We start from the raw sequence: 21783 nt of genomic DNA, 5'->3' as shown, positions 1-21783 counted from the left end.
CATTACACAGAATGAGAAGTTTCTACCTACCATAATTTTATGACATGTTCTATTTGACTGAGATACATTATTCACCCACAACAGCCACAGATTTTAATGTAATTCATTCACAGTACCACCACTTATGTCAACAGAATTCACAGGCATTTATTGGTTTTGGTGTATGTCTCACCAAAGTAAGTTTAGCATCTGTGAGCGGGCCAGAAGTTGCTAGGTGGATCAGTCATTACTTCCAAACAAGACTACATAAAGTAAGAACTCATGACTTTCTTTGGCAGTAAAATGTAGTGCTGGGAAGGGCAATCCCAACCACTTGTACTGCATGGACACAAATTCTAGCAGTGACACAAACACAAAGACTGAGCAATAGAGGAAAAAATGTATTATTTTCACTTTTGTTGCACAACATTGTGATGTCAAGAGAAACAACAGAATTAAGCTCAGGTATTTCAAAAACCAAGGAAGGGCTTGGCTTCTGGTTAAAGTCTTTAAACTTCCATGAGGTAGAATATCAAGTATCTTCTTTCCCAGAATATATTAAGCAAGATAAATCCAATTTAGTTTTCAAGGCTGTGGAAAATTCTTTTGATAGTAGTTCATGAAGGGATACTCTGTCGTGGGAATACACCCAGTTCTGTCCAGTCCAGTCATAGCGCTTGGGCCCACTAGAAAACAAAACACATGCTGTAAGCACAGATCATTTGTGGGGAGCTGCTGGAAGCTTGTACTTACAATGTGCCACTCAGAGTGCCTAGGAAAAGAACAGACAGTGTGGAGAAAGACTGGTGGGCAGTCTGGGGAAGTGAAGCAGAAAAAGCCAGATCTGCCAGGAACTGCTGAGCCACCTGACAGATTTATCTGAAAGGTGACAAGATGCATCAATCACTTGCAGCAGACACAAGCTCCTTCCCTTCTTGCTTTTGGTACCAATTTCCCCTATTTTTCCTTATTTGCTTCTTTCCCCTTTCATGTAATTTCCTTGCACACAAATATTACAAGAGATATTTGTAAAGCACTGCTATTGGTTAGTTTTTGTAGCAGTCATATGTGGATACGCTAAGCACAGCAGAACACAGATCACCATTCTCACTGTCTTTTAGATGGAACAAAATAATGTACCATTTGAAAGTGAGTATATTTGCATGTGGGAAGTTTCTCTTGAAAATGCCATTTTCATCTGTGCTGTCACATGGTTTATGGCTTATTTTTCAGGTCTACATTAACTATCACGAAAAGACCTTCAACACCTGGATTCCATTCCAGACCTTTCTATCCACTCATTTCTCCACATCTGAAACCAGAGAATGACTGAAAGGCACCCATTACTGTTAACATCAGCTAAGGAAACTGAAAGAGATGAACAAGATAGTCATCCGGGATAAAGAAAACAATCATCAATCAGTCTTATCCTTGAATTCCTAAGATAAAAAGTCTTGGAACTCAGGCAGTCGATAACAAGGTCTGCTAGAAAACAGACTAGCTCATATATACACGAGAACAATCTGCATTTTCTCTACAAACATAAACACTTAATCTGAATCTGGAATATCCTGAATTACTTGCAATATCCAAATTAAGAACTTTCCATCCATTACCCAAACTATAAAGTCACAAATGCAAACACAAACCAGTCACTTCCACAGAAATCTGACATGCTATATGTATTAACGGCTAACTACTTCAAATTGAGATTACATGCTCCAGTTACTTTACTATGCATTTCTCAATTCTTTGTCTTTACAGCATGAGAGGATGTTCATACTGTTCTGCACATACGCAATGGGGTGCAGCCATTCATGAAAATCAGTCCAAGACAGGTCACTTGATCAATAATGACAAAAGAAAAGAAATGTGTACATTAGTGGAACGGTTTTCAACTGTTGTAAGTATCAGTCATATGGTTAGCATACGAAACATCTCCAAAATTCTCTGAATCTCAAAAATGGTACACAAATGTGATTTTTAAAAAGTTAATTAATTAATAATTTAAGCAAACATCTTACAAATTCTATAAATTGCCTACAAAGTTAAAAACAGACAATACAGATTTCTCTTGGAAAAGAGGGAAGAATTAAAATATCACTTTAAGGTACTATAAAGAGATGCTGTGTAAGGTTGAAAAGTCTTTTCAGTCAAAGGGACTATGTGAAATTACTGCAGTCACAATGGTGGCAGGTTGCCGACATTCCCTCACTCTGTTATCAACTATGTAAAGCTTCACAAACACAAGCTTAAATTCAGTTTGGTGTGTAAATTGGTGACAGAAAAAAGGTGGTCAAAAAAACCCCAAGAAAATGTCTTTACCACATCTTAAGAACTTTTCTCTCTCAGGATTCAAGATTCCACATTTACTGTACAAATTTCCCATGCACAACATTCAATGGAAGTGACCAGTGGAAGTAACACTTGCATGCAGCAAGTCACTCCACACCATATAGTGTTTGCTGGAGCTGCTTTTCAGACCTTAGGGAAGTAAATGAACATGTACTATCACGTTTCAGGAAATGCCACTGTGTAGCATAATACTAGTTAAGGAAGCACAAAATGTAATGTCTGTAAGTGAATCATTTCTTTATCACAGATGATGAAAAATAACATCAGAAAATTTTCAAGTTTCTCTCTTTCCTTGTGTGTTTTTGTACACTACTGGAGTAATAGAATAAACCAGGTTGTAAGAGACCTTCAAGATCATTGTGTCCAACCTATCATCCAACACGAGCCTCCTCCTAAACACCTCCAGTGATGGCGACTTCACCACCTCCCTGGGCAGCCCATTCCAATAGGCAATCACTCTCTCTGTGTAGAATTTCTTCCTAACATCCAGTCTGAACCTCCCCTGGCACAGCTTGAGACTGTGTCCTCTTGTTCTGGTGCTGGTTGCCTGGGAGAAGAGACCAACCTCTGCCTGTCTACAACCTCCCTTCAGGTAGTTGTAGAAAGCAACAAGGTCTCCCCTGAGCCTCCTCTTCTCCAGGCTAAGCAACCCCAGCTCCCTCAGCCTCTCCTCATAGGACTTGTGCTCCAAACCCCTCACCAACTTTGTTGCCCTTCTCTGGACTCGTTCCAGCAAGTCAACATCCTTCCTAAACTGAGGGGCCCAGAACTGGACACAGCACTCGAGGTGTGGCCTAACCAGTGCAGTGTGCAGGGGCAGAATGACCTCCCTGCTCCTGCTGGCCACACTGTTCCTGATGCAGGCCAGGATGCCATTGGCCCTCTTGGCCGCCTGGGCACACTGCAGGCTCATGTTCAGCCTACCATCGACCAGTACCCCCAGGTCCCTCTCCACCTGGCTGCTCTCCAGCCACTCTGACCCCAGCCTGTAGCACTGCATGGGGTTGCTGTGGCCAATGTGCAGAACCCAGCACTTGGATGTGTCAAATCTCATGCCATTGGACTCTGCCCATCTGTCCAGCCTGTCGAGGTCCCTCTGCAGAGCCTCTCTACCCTCCAGCAGATCAACTCTTGCCCCGAGCTTGGTGTTGTCTGCAAATTTACTGATGATGGACTCAATGTCCTCATCCAGGTCGCAGCTTAACTACAGCTGCCTTCAAACACATAGGAATTCTCTGAATTTTTGTTTTCATAAATAGATTAAAGTTTTGTGTCTTGGTCATCTTAAAACAGAATCGTGGTTTGGAAATTTTGCTTGTTCCAAAATACATGGAACTAATAAATTCTGACACACAGCCTGCACTTGTCTAAAAAAAAAAAAAATGTTTGTCACCATGCTAGGCCTGTGCCTTATCAAGTTATGTACCTGTTAGGCTAATTAATTAATAGAAGGATTCCGGGATAGGGGAGGAGTTAGAAAAAAATTATTAGCCTAGTATGCTGTGGAGCAGCCAGTACATAAGGACACTACAGTGAAATTAGGAGTTTTCTTCAGGTAACTTCTATGTCTATTTAAATCTTAAATTTCACTGTGCTGCTTTTTTTCTTACTTCCTGCCAATGAAAACTCTACTACATAATTCTACTACTGCAAAACTGTTGCTGGTTTTGTGATCAATACAATTTTCCTGAACAGCATTAAAGAGGTACACAGGCACAGTTACTGGGAGTGCTCATACTTTCCAGCTAGCTTATTCCTTCATCAGTAACACTGACCAACAACCTCAGTACTTTCCCTGGAATAGTGTCAGAGATTACAGATTTTCAGGGGAGAAGGCAACATTTTCCCACATATCTGGATGTCTTCCCTGCTGAAACCAACCAGAAAACCTGGAATGAATCAAAACATAGCATTAAAGAAGGCAGAAGGAACAGCTAGCCAAGTCTCCTGCAAAACGCAGATGCCTGACAAAAACAACCAGTGGGAGAGGACATAAACACACAAAGCAGGAAATCCCACAAGCCTAGAAGGGAAGGAGCCACCCTGCTTAAATACAAAGAGAGGTTTAGATCATAATATCATCCCACTTTTTACAAGAGAAGCTTTGGTGGTGGTTTTTTTTTTTTTTTTAACAGTCATGGCTGTTTGTTTTTTATTTTAATGACTAACCTATATTCCTGTAGATTGGCTTTGGATCAGAACAGGGTATGAAATTTCTGTATTACATATTCTTGGAGTAATGCAGGTATGTCAGTATACTGCACTCTGTGTCAAACCTATGTAGCCAACAATTATCAAACACTTAAATTATATCATATTTTGAAAATATACTGAGTAAAAGAGTTAATTATGAAAAGGGTACTACATAGTGTGACCATGCTATAAAAAAGAGGAAGTACATTTTCACTTGATCTGTAGACATTACGCAACGAATTTATACTAACTTACCTAGTGGGTGAGGACAGCCAAATCTGCCGGTTTGGAGTTTGCTTATTGATGACATATGTTCCCATGTCTCCACCTAATTTAACTGTTAGGACTCCACTCTTACAACAGAAAGGAAAAAAGTAAGAAATTAAAAATTTTCATCCTGTTACTTAGCATATTCTACAGTAGATAAACAGAAATTTACATATCTGTTATCACATTCCCAACTATTTTCCAAACAATAATAAGCTGGAAGAAGGATAATGAGGTACCAAAAACTTAAGTGTTAATACCTAGGACAACCTGCATATCTTTGAGTCTGATGTAAACTTCAAACATTCTGGTTAGTTTGACTTAGTGTGTTTGTACAACTGACAATGGCACTGCTTAAACAATGCTCCTGAACTTTGACCTGTTATCTTCAGAAGACTGCTAGTTCATTTTGCAGTGATTAAAACACCACCCAGTAACAACTTTTTCCACAAATTAACAATGTGGATTTCATGTGGTTCAAAGTCAAGAAGCCTTATGTATTGCTGATAGGTTCCTTTACCTAACTTTTTCTAAAGTAACAGTTTCCCAGTGAATAAACCTAATTCTTCCTCCAATAATTCTAATTAAGTGCCTAGATCCTGAATCATACCACAAAAATGTTCCAATTCTAAATTCCATGAGGTCTGTTTTGTTTAAATTGTGTCAGCTTCAGAACACCATCCCAGTGAGCAGTTGTTTTCTCTTTCTTACTAACAACATGATTCACATTCCTCTGACATTTTCACAGGTGCATTTGAAACACGTATGTAACCAACAAAAAAATTTCTGTCCTGACTTTAAAAGAACACCAATACTTGGACTAGAGTTAACCTGCAGATGATCTGAAATTATGCTAATTAGAAAGGTCACCTCTAAAGACAACAGTTTCACGATTTAGGTAATAGGTTCATCGTATCTAATCTACAGTTTCTCAAGTATTTCCTGCTCTGCAGCATGATAAAGCTTCACGATGTGAATTACACTTCTCATGCTTTAGTCAGAATACACTACTACAGCTACTACCATTGCCAGGACTATCCATTACATATCAACACTTGTCGATGGGGAAAAATACTTTCATTTATGACTGCCAACAGACTTAGTCTGTAGCACAGGCAGAAGCTTGCAGCTGGCTTTCCCTAGGAAGCAACTCAATCTGACTGTTTTCTGACATATTTTTGACCCTGGGAACTACCAACCTGTAAGCTTCACCTCTGTACCTGGAAAGATAATGGGACAGATCCTCCTAGAAGCTCTGATAAGGCACATGGAAGACAGGGAGGTGATTTGAGACAGCCAGCAAGGCTTCACTAAGGGCAAATCCTGTCTCACCAGCCTAGTAGCTTTCTACAATGGAATGACTCCATCAGTGGACAAGTCAAGGGCAATGAATGTCATCTATCTGGACTTCTGCAAGGCCTCTGACATGGTCCCCCACAACACACTACTCTCAAAATTGGAGAGATATGGATTCAGTGGGTGGACTGTTTGGTGGATAAGGAATTGGCTGGATGGTTGCATACAGAGAGTAGTGCTCAAAGGCTCCAGGTCCACATGGAGATGAGTGACAAGGGTTGTCCCTCAGGTGTTCATACTGGGACCAGTGCTGTTTAGTATCTTAAACAGTGATACAGACAGTGGAAATGAGTGCATCGTCAGCAGGTTTGCAGATGACACCAAGCTGAGTGGTGGTGTTGGTATGCCAGAGGGACAGGAGGTCATCCTGAGGGACCTGGACAAACTGGAGAAGTGGGCCCTGGTGAGCCTCACTGGTTTCAGTAAGACCAAATGAAAGGTCCTGCACTTTGGGAAGGGACAGGTCTTGTTATCAATTTAGCCATTTAGCCTGGGGGATTAGGTGATAGAAAGCAGCCCTGCAGAGAACGACATGTGGATACTGGTGGATGGAAAACTGGACACGAGCCAACAATGCACACTTGCATCCTGGGCTGCATCAAAAGAAGTGTGGCCAGCAGATCGAGAAAGGTGATTCTGCCACTTTGCTCTGGTGAGACCTCACCTGGAGCATTGTGTCCAGTGCTGGGGCCCTCAACACAAGAAGGACATGGACCTGCTAGAGCATGGAACACTGCTGCATGTATTTTGTCCTACTGGATGAATGTTTGTTAGCTCCTGGTAATATGCATATTCTTCCAAAGAGAGTTTTTTTCCCCTGGATCTAAACATATAAACTGGGTGAAGAAATGAAGTTCACAATTCACAAGCATAACAGACTTCTATCATGTTCGCCACCTTGTGGCTTGCTATAGCACTGGCCTTGTTTGTTTGGAATTTATTTGGTAGACTTGGTCCTAGTTAGTACCTTTTGCTCCCAATGGAAACAACAATCTATTTTTTATGTCATCACAGTCTATGTAACAAATAAGTACTGGCAAAAATTATGAAGTAAGTAAAAATAATTACTTTTCAGCCTTGCAGTGAATCAATGTCAAACACAATCCACTCTGCAGTAGAGATAAAATTTTGATGCATGATGACTTACTATCTTCATGTAATGAAGTGTCTAAAGATATTAACCTGGCATATTAAAATACTTTTACTAATTGTTGGCCTAAGCTTTTAAAATCAGGCTAATAGGTGCAGATATACTAAAACATAATGAATTGTAACAGTTAAACAACCCTCTGTTTTTTACTGCAAGATCATTTAGCTGTAATACTAACTACATACTTAAAACAAGAAACAGCATTTGCTAAGGGCAAACCAAGACTCCTATGAACAATATAGAATCACCGAATCAATAAGGTTGGAAAAGACCTCAAAGATCTTCAAATCCAACCTGTTACCCAGGACCTATGACCACTAAACCATGGGAACATGTTATTTTCTATCTTAGCTATAAGTAAAGAATGAGTATAATGATGGAAAAGGTCACACACGAGGATGTCTGAAAAGGATAGGATTTTTGTGGTTATGGGATGTTGCCATTTTATATTTTTTTTTGCACACTGCAACCCAAACCATCAGATGCGATGATCCCAAGCATAAAACCTTAACTGACAAGACTACTAGAGAGTAACCTGCTCATGGTAAGACATAAAGAAGGGAACAGCAGTTATGTGACTTCAAAAAAACTCAGTAGTGAAAGACTTCTTTTGGAGATAGCACAGAGAGAAACTGCTCTCTCCTCCAAGTGATAGATGGCTGTAACACAAGCCACTTCAGGAATTGTATGTAAAACAAGTTATCTCCCTACACAATTAGAACAGACATTTTTAATCTGAGCATGTCACTTCGGTAGACAAATTGAGTGGCTGACCTATTAAAGGCTCCTATTACCAGACTAGCAGCCCCACAATGTGGCCCATGACACTAGACATCTCTCATTTATGCTCTGGTCTGTTTTCCAAAAACCTATCCAAACATTGTATTCGTTTATGTCTCTCCACCACAGGCTGATAGCAGTAAATAGAAGACAAATATAGACTGTATGAACATGACAAATGCTGCTTCTCAGTATTTAGGGCAATCAAAGAAACTGCTCTATGAGTTACATGTGATGCCCCTGTCCCAAGCCACATAGACGTGTCCTAGTATTCACTGGGTGGGAAGTGACTGCTGATGTCTCACAGGTCTCTGTGTTTAGAAAAAAGTACAGACTGCTGTGAAATTAGAAACCATCTTTTTGTGCTCTTCCTCTTGTGCTCACTTACTGTACTCTGTTATGTCTTTCTGTATAAAGATTTAAAATCCTAGAATAGAATAGAATAAATCAGGTTGGAAAAGACCCCCAAGATCATCGAGTCCAACCCATCACCTAACATCATCTAATCAACTAAACCATGGCACCAAGCACCCCATCCAGCCTCTTGCTAAACATCTCCAGTGGTGGTGACTCCACCACCTCCCTGGGCAGCCCATTCCAATGGCAAATCACTCTTTCTATGAAGAACTTCTTCGTAATATCCAGCCTAAACCTGCCCTGGTGCAGCTTGAGACTGTGTCCTCTTATTCTGGTGCTGGTTGCCTGGGAGAAGAGATCAAACCCCACCTGTCTACAACCTCCCTTCAGGCAGTTGTAGACAGCAATAAGGTCTCCTCCGAGCCTCCTCATCTCCAGGCTAAGTAACCCCAGCTCCCTCAGCCTCTCCTCATAGGGCTTGTGCTCCAAACCCCTCACCAGCTTTGTTGCTGCCCATTCAACATCTTTCCTAAACTGAGGGGCACAGAACTGGACACAGGACTCAAGGTGTGGCCTAACCAGTGCCGAGTCCAGGGGCACAATGGCCTCCCTGCTCCTGCTAGCCACACTATTCCTGATACAGGCCAGGATGCCATTTGCCTTCTTGGCCACCTGGGCACATCCCTGGCTCATGCTCAGCTTTCTATCAACCAGCACCCCTAGGTCCCTTTCTGCCTGGCTGCTCTTCAGCCACTCTGACCCCAGCTTGTAGCACTGCATGGGGTTGTTGTGGCCGATGTGTAAATCTCATGCCATTGGACTCTGCCCATCTGTCCAGCCTGTCGAGGTCCCTCCGCAGAGCTCTTCTACCCTCTAACAAATCAACACCTGCCCCCAGCTTGGTGTCATCTGCACAATTTACTGATGATGGACTCAATGCCCTCATCCAGATGATCAATAAAGATATTAATCACATAACAGCACATATCTTTCTACCAGAATAGTTGCTCCAATACGTGTAAGGAGGCATATTCTAATAATAAAGCCGTAAAAACTTGTTTTATATTAAATGTTGACACTAACATAACGAATTTAAAACTATCTCCAAAAGACAAAATAATGATAAAAAAAATTACAGCAATTACAGTGGTAGTGTAATGTTTAAAATATACCCCTAAAGAGACATCATAATCTTCTGGAGTAAAAGGCTTATCTGTCAGGTCCTCAAAGAAATCTGCTAAGGAGTCCAATGTTTCTTCAGCCAGTTTTTCGTAAGTAGTCTCATCTAAAGAGCTACAAATGACATAGAAGCCAATAATTAGGAGAAAAAATATTGAAGACAGTATTTTCCCTATAATAAAAAACATAGCAAGACCATGACCTTGGGGAAAACAGTCACTATGAAATGATCTTAGAATACAAGTAGTTATCTTAAGGTAATGTAGGTAACACTCCACCTTATAAATGGAGATGAAATGTTGAAATTTTGGTAGACCACAGAGGAATATATACTTCTTCCCAAGATATAGTGACCCCTAAAAGGACTGAATTAGATTTTAAAATGAGGCAATTTTACAAAAGGACTCTGTATAAGAATTACTTGAGTTTTGAACTCTACAAATAGAGACAAACACCTCATTAGAAGCGCATGTCATTTGACTCTAAGAAGCTCACTGTAGCTGTAAACAGCTTGGAAATATCAGTATCAATGTCATGTCTACATACAGCACTTGACTCCTCACTGGAATTAGCAACACAACCTGGTAATTAGATGTTATTTAAAGTGTGCTTACGAAGTAATGCATACATTTGCCTTCTTCAGAGAGTCTCAAATCATCCCACTATGTAATGCTTACTTGTTAGACTACCTGTGTTACCCTCTTTAAAGAAGTATAAAAAGGTAGTGAGGGCAAAGTCTAGATCGGTTTAATTAACCAAAAGTAACTATCCACAACTAACTGTGCAGGTAAGTATCTCTAGCAGCAGACAAGTGGAATAACTTTTCCTAATTCCTAATGGGAATGGCAATATGACAGTTACTATGATCTGCAGCGACTCAGTATCTTTCAGGTGATTATAAAAAAGCATATTTTTTTTAAGTTTCTTGCTAGACAGTTGCTGAAATATACTCCACGCCCACCACTTATATGAAGTACACCATAGAAACACTAGGAGCATGGAGAACAGAAAACCTTAGGATTAGGAAGGATTCATGTGCAGGATTTATTAACACCTGTTCAACATGTGGCTCAGGTGCTTAATGGTAAGACATCTGCACCACCCTTCATCTGGCCTCCAATTGCTGCATCAGAAAGTCTCTGATAAGTACTGTAACACATCCTCTCAGCATAAGCAGAAACTTCACGTACCCTGACACCTATTCTAGGTACACAAATTATTCCCTAAGTGACTTCTCAAATTCATTCAAAATGCTTTCACTAAAACTGTACTTTTCCTTTCCACCATCACATCAATATTACATTAGTATAATAGTCTTACCATGCCTAGGAATTATTTTAAAATGCAGAGACAGTATTTTCATAGGAGTATCTCAAAACACCATTTACCTTGTGTCATTCAGAGTTCCCACATTTCTTAAATTCATGAACTGAACAGTCTTGCTTCGCATTTCTGAAGCATATTGTAATTGCTGTTGAAAGTTAAGTAAAATGGAATTAAAAGGTACAACATGAAAAATTATTATTTATCACATAGATCCTTGAAGACCGTCCCATTACCTCCAAATAAAATATTCATATTCTCTATCACAGAGCTAATATGGAAATATGCAGCTTTAGTGCTTAGATGGTTGAGGGAACCCAGAATATCCTTGTCTTCTGATACAAATGAAAAGGAACTTTATTAATAGAATAGTGAACTAGGAGAGAGAAGAGCTGTTTTCTTTTACATTGCTCTATCACAGAACTACTGAGCAACTTCAGAGAACTACCTTAGGCCAAGATTTCACAAGTATCCACTGCTCAGATGTTTCACTACCAACAACTTGTGCTCTTCTTTCAGAAGCAATGAATATATGCAGCTGAAATAATCAGAAGTTCTGAATCTGCCTTACTTACTGAAGAGCTAATACCACACTTCACATTTCAGGTATTTTCAAGCTGTTTTATTTCTGGTTTCTCTTCTGGTTTTGTGGTTTTGTTTTGGGTTGGGTTTTTTTGGTTGGTTGGTTTGGTCTTTTGTGTGTTTAAAAAAAAAAAAAAAAAAAAAAAGGGGGTGAAGAGGGAAGCTTAAACCAACTAAATAAAAATGACAGAAAAGCCGTATCAACAGCCAGCAAAATGGCCAGCTCCTTCGAGGGGAAACAGTGCATCAGTAAAGATACAAATAAAGCCGATCCCCTAGTCTACTGCACTAGCAGTATCCACTAAGTATCTATGCTATCCACCAAGAAAGGCAGGTAAAATACTTACCATTTTCCTCTTAACCAGGACTACGAAGGTATGTAGTTTGGGATGAATGGTAAAATAGCATTCCTGATTGCTTATTGTGTACTTGTGAAGTTTTTCAAATTAACAGTGAGGGGAAAAGCAAGCGATACTTAGAGAAGAACTGCAACAGCCACTTTTAAAGCATACGTAAGAGGAAAACAAACTGAACTCAGGAATTGCAGATGATGATCTTAGTCCAAAGCCACAAAATGTAACATAAAAGCGCGGAGAACTGCCAGCTTCTTATACTATCACAATGATACAGGTACTGATGCATGCGCGTTTTTGACAGTACCCTTTAGCATTTCTTTAATGCAGACTTAAGGCAAAAACTGCAAGACGAGTTTAGGTTCTGGCGAGACTGAGAGGCTGTAACTCCCGTTTGCGCGCTCATACTAATTTTGTAACTTGAGGTTGGCAAAACGGCACTAGCACACAGTTGGTACCACACCTCCAGGTACCAACCCAGCTCTAAGGGTGGCCAGCACACAACTCTGTAAGTGGAAAACAGTAACAAACAAGGTAATAGCACCGGAGCAGAGAACGACCGCTGCCGTTTCTACTGCGCAGCACGGCGACACTGGAAGCCGCCGAGGACACTGGCCCAGCACTCCCACGCTCACCTACTTCCCACAGCGGGAAGGCCTAAGCGCGCTGCTGCAAGCAGCTGCCGAAGCGCCACCGCGCTCGGCCCGCCTGCCCGCCTCCGGACCGCTTGCACTGGGGCGGTGCCTCGCAGCCGGCGAGGAACAGAGAAGGGCATTCCGCGATGCCGGCCGGCCCGCGGGGCGCTGCAGCGGGGCCCCTGCCTGGCCTCGCGACCGAGGAACAAAGCGAGGGCCGCGGCCGGCCGAGGGAATCTGGCAGCTACCCGTCCCCCGCTACGCTTCAAGGCCCGCCCGCAGCAGCCCGAGGCTGGCCCGCCTGTTCACAGCCAGCTGCAGTGCGGCCGGCTCGCCTCCTCCCTCCAGGCAACGGGAGGCCCTTCGTCGTTGCCTGCCTCACGCTCACCGTCCTGCCAAAGCTAGCGGCGGCTGTCCCCGCCAGCGGGGTGTCCCCAGGGCCTCCATTCCACCGCCGTGCAGCTGCCGCCTGCCGTGCGGCGCGTATAGCGCCAGCTATCCCCGGCCTCCACATATCTCCCCAGCTCGCTACGGAAGCGGCCGGGGAGGAGCCAGCCTACGGCGCCGGCCGTGAACGATATGCGGTGCGGCTGCTGCCGCCCTCTGTCGGCCGTGATGGGCCGTCTTGAGTCAGCCGCTGGTGAGGCCAGGCCCAGACGCCTAGCAGGTCCACCCAGGCGCGGGCAGACGGCCGGCTCCGGCGGGAGGCAGCGGAGCCGGCCCTCTTCATACTTCACCGCCGGTGGGCTCGAGCGGCGCAGGTTTTCCCCGTCGCAGCCGGCGGTGGGTCGCCCATGCAGGCTAGGTCCCTCCCGCGCGCTAGTGGGCCCGGGGCCCGGCGAGGCACTTCGCAGGGGCGCCCCACTGTGCACGGGCTGTGGGGCACCGTGTCCCGATACCGGCCAGGCCCTTCGCGCCACGCTGGTGTGAGCCTGTCTGGTTCCGTGTCCGCCTGTCTGGTTCCGTGTCCGCCTGTCTGGTTCCGTGTCCGCCTGTCTGGTTCCGTGTCCTTAGCGCGGGCGTGTACAGGCGCCGGGGGCCCGAGCGCTTGGCCCTGCAGAGGGCGTCCCGGCGCCATTGCGCACCCGCATACACGAGGCTGAAGGAGGGAAATAGTGCCTGGGATTTGTCCTTTCCTCCTTTCCCTCCCGGTCTCTGCTGACTTCACCTGCAAGTCCATCCAGACTGAATTAAACCCGTCTGTTTTGCTACTGAGAAAACAAAGCCGCCCTGGAGTCCAGTACGGTCTTTCTCTACGCAGTGCCTTTTTCAGGAGGTGGTACTTTCTCCATCTGCGCAGTGAAGCAGCAGGGTGGCCTTCCCCCAATGCCCCCACCATCCACCACAACAGCAAAGCTTTACCCAGGAGAGAGGTGCTGGGGCCTAGCGTGTTGCTCTGACGTTTTATGTGCTTAGGAGAAGTAGTGGATCTCAGGTCGGACTGGTATCATGCAGGCAAGTGGCTGTGACAGTGACTTGGTAACACGACTGACTCACCTGCACACCTTCACCTCAGCTGCTATTCTCATGTCATGAGCAAGTTGTTGTAGGTACCCATTCTGGCACCGCAGTCCTGGTGAGTACATGTACAAGTTGCTGGAGCCTGGAAAGGACAGCAACTACAAGTCTCACTAATCACACCACCCCCTTCACTGTTTAAAAAAAAATTAAAATGCAGGCAGGGTGTAGGAAAGTTGCTCTTGGAAGGACTAGTAATTGGAGTGGAACATAGGGACAGCTCCTACACACCACAGGTGCTGACAGCAGTCTAATTTCAGCAGCATGAACTACAAATCAAAATACTTTCATAGTTCGTTGTAATCACAGTAATTTCCAAAACTGCATGGTATGACTCCACTTCTAGTGGTGCTGTTCCACAGTTCCTCTCCTCTGGCAAATTTTCAAAGCACAATATCTACAGCTTTTCCAGACTTAAGTGGTAGTAGAGAAGGACTCTTCCATGTAATCTGGGACAAGAACTGTAGGACACTGGCAGTACAGGAGGGCTGTAGCACCCTCCTGTGCTACCAGGAGGGTAGCACCAGGGCTACTGTCCTGGGATCAAACTTCAAAGCAGGCCAGATGGACAATGAATTCACACACCAAACTGGAATAGCTGCAACTCATTCAAAAATCATGTTGATATTTCAATTCCTACTAACTGCAGCCAATCAATTCCAGGTAACTGCACTGACGTGATGATACAGACCACATGAGATGACAGGCCCCAGTTTGTCCAGGAGCTCTTTTAGCTGACTGAATACCTGAGCCCATGGAAAGATACATTATTACAGAATGTAGTGTTCACTCAGGAACCTGTTCTAAGTATTTTCTGTGATAGCAGGTACCCTGATCCATTAACTATAATAGATAAAGTGCTACCCTGAACCAGTAAAGGGAAATGAAAGCGTGTGATTCATCACACCTGACATATGTAAAAAGCAGGGGAAAAAGAAGGGAATTTAGGTAGGTGACTGGCCAAGTTCCCACCAAATTCCTGAAGTGCTGATGATATTGTTTTATTAATGATATATGAAGATGTCAGAAGTCTCACATAGCTATCTTTTGTTGTTACTTAAATGGAAAAAAGAAAATAGGCTTCCCAGGGAGATGAGACATATGAAATAATTCTAACGGGAAAGTTTCTTTAAAAAGCCCTCCACATTTTTTGTGGGAACATAGACAAATTGAGTTTCAAGTCATTCCAGAAGACAGGACTGAAAGATGCAACATTTGCAAGTAAAATCATAAATACATATTAAGCTTACCACTAGCTACCATGTGATGCATTTTTAGGTTTCTAAAACTCTCACTCAAGTAAGCAGCTGGCATCTTGCAATCCTGTAGGGAATAAGCTGTCAAGTTTCTCGGCAATCCTATTTTTTTACTTCCCTTAAGCTGAAATTATTTTCTACCACAGGAAGGACAAAAGCTCAAGACAAATTGAGTCAGTTGTGCTGATTTCAGCTGAGACTTTGATATGTGTCCTAGCTAAGAATTGGCAGTGCCAGCCCATGTTTTTTAGCCCAGTGAGCCTCTTGTCTCTTTCCAGCAGTCCTGTGTGTTCCTTTGCTAGCAGTCTGTGGTTTGTGGCATTTTGTGAGGGAATATTTTCTACCTCAGTTAGAAACAAGATACACCCTAGTTCCTTGAAAACTTACCACTTCTGGAAGACACTGATTGTGTTTTTGTCAGCTATAATGTTTTACATACTGAGGTATGTCCTGTAGGGAGAAAAAAACTTATATAAGACTGCAGTAGAAAAAGCCATAAGCACACAATTTCTTTTTCATGCAAGGGTGGGGGAGGAAAGAAAGTGAAGAACAGAAGAATTTGTGTTGTTTTATGTAACATTTGTTGCAGTAAAAGATCGTGCTCTTTTACATACCTTGCCATTCCTATAAGAGAGTGTCAGAAGATATATTTTGGCATTATCGAAGTAGTCCCCCAACGCTCAATAAGATTGTTCATTACTTCTTTATAGGTTAATGACAAATGAATGAATATAGTAAATATTTTCTCTGGTGTTAGCCTTCTCACCAGATCTTTTAAGATGACAGAATTGTTCAAGTTCTAAACTACTACCAAAGGTAACACTTGCTCACTGAATGCCTACTACCTTTCTCTAATCAGGTATCAACCTATGGTTTTTCCCTCTGGTCAGCTTGCAGGGCCAGAATATTCAGATACCACTGCACACAGATAGCCTAAGTCTGTGACCTAATTCTTCAAATTTTGCATCCTGTGGAATGGTCCATCTGTTAATACTTGGATAAATGAAAAAATATGTTACTTTAATACTCCAGGGAGTTGATTATCCCTCCTGCATATATTTTATTTTTACTCAACATGCACTGCCTCATTAGCTTCATATCTACGGTTGCTAGACTTAGAGCTGTAAGGGAATGTAGAAGGGAGATGAACTTGAGTAACCAGTCTCTGCAGGCTCCCCTAGCAGAGGCTGGTTATCCAAAAAGCAAAGGGGAATGATGCAGGTTGCTCTCAAAAGACACAAAGTAAAAACCTCCTTGCCTCCCCTCACCTTCCCCACTGCTCTTGGAAAACAAATATGGGGCACTGGAGGTCAAGGGTGAGGTGATTCTGATGCCGGAGGACACACCATCTGAGGTTTTCCCTAAGGCTAAACAGCCTAAGGCAAAAGAGCCTTCCCCCAGCATCAGGACTTGTTCCCTCAAAAAAAAAGGAGGAGGGTAATTGTTATTGGTGATTCCCTCCTGAGGGGAACAGAGGGCTCCATATGTTGGCCAGATCCTTCTCACAGGGAAGTTTGCTGCCTCCCAAGAGTCCAGGTCAGAGATGTTACCAGAAGGCTGCCTAGTCTGGTGCAGCCCTCTGATTACTATCCCTTGAAAGTTATGCAGTTAGGGAATGAAAATGTTGCAACCAGAACTCCCAGGGCTATCAAAAATTACTTCAAGGCCCTGGGAGAACTGGTTGAGGGGTCAGGGGCACAAATAATTTTCTCCTCAATACCCTTAGTTGCAGGAGGGAATACCAGAAGGAACAGGACAGCAGCCATAGCCAACAAGTGGCTTAGAGGCTGGTGCAACCAAAAGAATTTTGGGTTTTTTGACCTTGGAGAACTTTATGTTGCACCAGCTCAGCTGGCAACAGATGGAGTACATCTGTCCCAGAGGAGGGGAAAGATCACAGTGTAGGAGAATGGCCTATCCCTCAAAGGGAAAAAGATTCTAGGAAGGGAGTTGGCAGGTCTCATTGATAGGGCTTTAAACTAGATTGGAAGGGGGAAGCGGCTGAAACCAGTCCCCCCAGGCAGGAGTTTGGGGGTGATAAGCTGGAGCCAGGGGTGAAACCAGCAGCCCAGCTGAAGTGCATGTACCCTAATGCACAAAGTACGGGCAACAAACAAGAGGAGCTGGAAGCCTTGTTGCAGCAGGAGAGTTGTGATGTAGTTGCCATCACAGAGTCGTGGTGAGACGACTCATGGCTGGAGCACTGCAGTTGATGGCTACAGGCTCTTCAGGAGAGACAGGCGAGGGAGAAGGGGTGGAGGGCTGGCCCTGTACATCACAGAGGCACTGGATGCCATTGAGCTGGAGATCAGGGATGATTGGGTTGAGTGCTTGTGGGTGAAAATTAGAGGGAAGACCAGCAGGGCAGACATCCTGGTTGGAGTCTGTTATAGACCACCCAACCAGGAGGAAGATGTTGATGAAGCATTCTATAGGCAGCTAAAGGCTGTCTCAAGATCTCCTGACCTTGTTCTCATTGGCGACTTCAACCTGCCTGACATCTGCTGGGATCTCAACACAGCAGAGAGGAGGCAGTCTAGGAGGTTCTGAGAGTGTATGGAGGACAGCTTCTTATCTCACGTGCTGGGCGAGCCTACCAGGGGTAAGGCTCTGCTTGATCTCCTCTTCACCAACAGGGAAGGGCTGGTGGGTGATGTGGTGGTCGGAGGGTGTCTAGGGGCCAGGGACCACGAGATAATTGAATTTTCAGTATTTGGTGAATCTAAGAGGGGCAGCAAGAAGACCTCCACTCTGGACTTCCAGAGGGCAGACTTCAGGTTACTCAAGGAACTAACTCAGAAGGTTCCTTGGGAAACAGCCCTTAAAAACAAAGGGGTCCAGGAGAGCTGGGCCTACTTCAAGGAAGAACTCTTGAAGGAACAGGCTGTGCCAATGTGCCAGAAGATGAGTTGCCAGGGCAGATGGCCAGCCTGGATGGGTAATGAACATCTAAAAGAACTAAGAGAAAAAAAAAGGGTGTACCATCTTTGGAAGAAAGGTGAGGCAACCTGTAGAATGTTTAAGGATGTTGCTAGGTCTTGTAGGAAAAAAAATAGGGAGGCAAAAGCCCATTTAGAGCTTAGACTGGCCTCTGATGGGAAGGACAACAAAAAATCCTTCTATAAATGTATTAATAGCAAGAGGAAGGGCAAGAACATCCTCCACTCCTTGGTGGACGTGGAGGGGAACATAGTAACAAAAGATGAGGAAAAGGCAGAGGTACTTAACACATTTTTTGCATCAAATTTTAATAGCTGGACAGATTGTCTTCCAGACAGCTGGCCTCCAGAGCTGGCAGATGGAGGCAGGGAGCAGTACAGTTTCCCTGTAATCCAGGAGGAAGTAGTTAGAGACCTTCTCAGCCATGTTGATCCCCACAAGTCCATGGGGCCAGATGGGATCCATCCTAGGGTACTGAGAGCTGGCAGATGAGCTGGCCAGGCTGCTCTCCATCATTTTTCAGCAGTCCTGGCTCACTGGAGAGGTCCCAGAGGACTGGAAGCTGGCCAACATGGTGCCCATCCACAAGAAGGGCTGGTTGGATGAGCCAAGGAATTCCAGGCCTGTCATCCTGAGCTCAGTGCCAGGCAAGATTATGGAACAGGTCATCCTGAGTGCAATCACACAGCACTCACAGGATGGCCAAGGGATCAGGCCCAGCCAGCATGGATTTAGGAAGGGCAGGTCCTGCCTGACCAACCTGATCTCCTTCTAGGATCAGGTGAGCCACCTGGTGGATGTGGGGAAGGTTGTGGATGTAGTCTACCTGGACTTCAGCAAGGCCTTTGACACTGTCCCCCACAGCAAACTCCTGGCCAAGCTGTCAGCCCATGGCTTGGATGGGAGCACACTGCATTGGGTTAGGAAGTGGCTGGAGGGCCAAGCCCAGAGAGTGGTGGTGAATGGTGCCACATCCAGCTGGCAGCCAGGCACCAGTGGTGTCCCCCAGGGATCAGTGCTGGGCCCCATCCTCTTTAATATCTTTATCAATGAACTGGAGGAGGGGATTGAGGCCATCATAAGTAAGTTTGCAGACAACACGAAGCTGGGGGCAGGAGTTGATCTGCTGGAGGGTAGAGAGGCTCTGCAGAGGGACCTCAACAGGCTGGACAGATGGGCAGAGTCCAACGGCATGAGATTGAACACATCCAAGTGCCGGGTTCTGCACATTGGCCACAACAACCCCATGCAGTGCTACAGGCTGGGGTCAGAGTGGCTGGAGAGAGGCCAGGCAGAGAGGGACCTGGAGGTACTGGTCGATGGTAGGCTGAACATGAGCCTGCAGTGTGCCCAGGCAGCCAAGAGGGCCAATGGCATCCTGGCCTGCATCAGGAACAGTATGGCCAGCAGGAGCAGGGAGGTCATTGTGCCTCTGTACTCTGCACTGGTTAGGCCACACCTTGAGTCCTGTGTCCAGTTCTGGGCCCCTCAGTTTAGGAAGGATGTTGACTTGCTGGAACGAGTCCAGAGAAGGGCAACAAAGTTGGTGAGGGGTTTGGAACACAAGGCCTATGAGGAGAGGCTGAGGGAGCTGGGGTTGCTTAGCCTGGAGAAGCGGAGACTCAGGGGAGACCTTGTTGCTTTCTACAACTACCTGAAAGGAGGATGTAGACAGGCAGGGGCTGGTCTCTTCTCCCAGGCAACCAGAACAAGAGGACACAGTCTCAAGCTGTGCTAGGGGAGGTTCAGACTGGATGTTAGGAAGAAATTCTACACAGAGACAGAGAATGGGCTGCCCAGGGAGGTGGTGAAGTCGCCATCACTGGAGATGTTCAGGAGGAGACTTGATACGGTGGTTGGCTGCATGGTTTAGTTGATTAGGTATTGTTGGATGATAGGTTGGATGCAATGATGTTGAAGGTCTCTTCCAACCTGGTCTATTCTATTCTATTCTATTCTATTCTATTCTATTCTATTCTATTCTATTCTATTCTATTCTATTCTATTCTATTCTATTCTAGTGTTCACATTTTCAGCAAAATCATACCAAAGCAAAATACCAGTGCATGATGAATGCCGTACTCAGGCTTGAAGTGAATACCAGTGCAATACAAGAATACAAGATTAAGAGAAACAGAGTACTTGGGCACCTAACATATACATCCTTACAAGCTACTGTACTCTTTGATGGTTGAAGCTTTATATTTGTAGAGAAAGAAATAGGTTCCAAGTTGTTGATCATTAACATTGCTTAGCTGTAATTCCTCTTCCCTCTGAGTGGAACTGTGTGGTAACACAGAGAGACAAAAAAACCCCAACCCCAAAACCAACCAACCAACCAAACAGAAAAATGAGAGAGGGAAAAAAAAACCCAAACTTGTAAGTGCACATGCTTTGTAGAAGGGTTTCCCAGTAGAATCTACAGTCTATACATATTTTCCTTTTGCAAGTGTGAAATTACTGGTTTAATTTATAAATTACAGTGTTAAAAGGATTGTACACAAGGGATGGCTGGCTGAATTTTTTTCGTACAGACATACTGGTTTTGAACAGAATTGTTTTAGCTGCCTGTCCTCATGGGTCCTCCTGAGAACAGATGATGCAGACATTACAGTCTGCTGGGTAATTGGGAAAAAATACATTTATGTGTTTTATGAAGTTGTTTTTTTTCCCTAAATGAGACTGATAAGATATGTCTGCTATGCATAGAGACTCATTCTAAGTAAGCTATACATTGTGTATGGAGGAGCAGACACTTCACATGGATGTGCAAAATATTTTGTTCACAGGGCATGCAGATTGACTCTTGCATTTCTAAGAGAAGAGCTGCAGAAGAATTATCTTGCCGAGATTAAGCAATCTCAAGTACAGAAAAGGGGTAATCATGAGTCACAGGATATAAATTAAAATAGAGACTCTGCATATTTAGAGAAAAAACATCAACCCCTTTACATTTCTCTGTTCTGTGCATAATTAATGAAGCACACCCTGCACATTTTTAGGGCTATATGATTACATAAAAATACTAAAAAACCCTTAACCAGCCACACCAAAACCTCTGAAATTAAAGTTCCACATTGGGTTTTTCACAATCCAGCAGGTTTGTTACATTTCCTTCGAGATGTTATTACCAAAACTTCCATAAGCTTTTGAAGTGACAGCTACATAGTTTTTTAAAACACCACATTGAAGCATTAAATCTTGCACTGATGGTCACTGCTGTTTTGGATTATTGCTCTACTGCTAGGGAAATTAAGGAAACCAAACCAGTTTCTATAGTTATCTTAAAATTACTACCCTGCTGAAAAGCCTGAAATGCTTTTCTGAAGCAATGCCTGTTGAGTATGTTCCTTTGTCTTGTCTGCTCCAATTTTAAGATTCCCCTCTTCATTGCAGAGCTGATAGAAGATAAAGACAGATGCCATGTTATCAAGTGGTTGTCATACCTCTTGAGATGCCTCTTACCACCTCACAAAGGTAGAAAAACACCAGAACAGGAAGTCCTGTATAAATCAAGAGCAGTCTGACAGCTGTGACAGTGTTGAGAACAAAATATTTTA

General features: G+C 43.9%; 1 protein-coding gene across 1 annotated transcript; it reads right to left on the bottom strand.

Annotated features, from left to right (window-relative positions):
* Window positions 1-379: 379 nt before the first annotated feature.
* Window positions 380-13081, bottom strand: FXN (frataxin). Its single transcript, XM_054178464.1, has 5 exons — window positions 12898-13081; window positions 11005-11087; window positions 9610-9730; window positions 4783-4880; window positions 380-665 (listed from the first exon to the last, which is right to left on the bottom strand). The coding sequence occupies exons 1-5, from the start codon at window positions 13021-13023 to the stop codon at window positions 512-514; spliced, it is 582 nt and encodes a 193-aa protein (XP_054034439.1). The 5' UTR covers window positions 13024-13081; the 3' UTR covers window positions 380-511.
* Window positions 13082-21783: the final 8702 nt, after the last annotated feature.

Source organism: Dryobates pubescens, chromosome Z (assembly GCF_014839835.1).
Source record: "Dryobates pubescens isolate bDryPub1 chromosome Z, bDryPub1.pri, whole genome shotgun sequence".
In the NCBI taxonomy this organism is placed as follows: Eukaryota; Metazoa; Chordata; class Aves; order Piciformes; family Picidae; genus Dryobates; species Dryobates pubescens.
The sequence above is the reverse complement of the archived record's forward strand: the minus strand, read 5'-3'. Positions and strand labels throughout refer to the sequence as shown.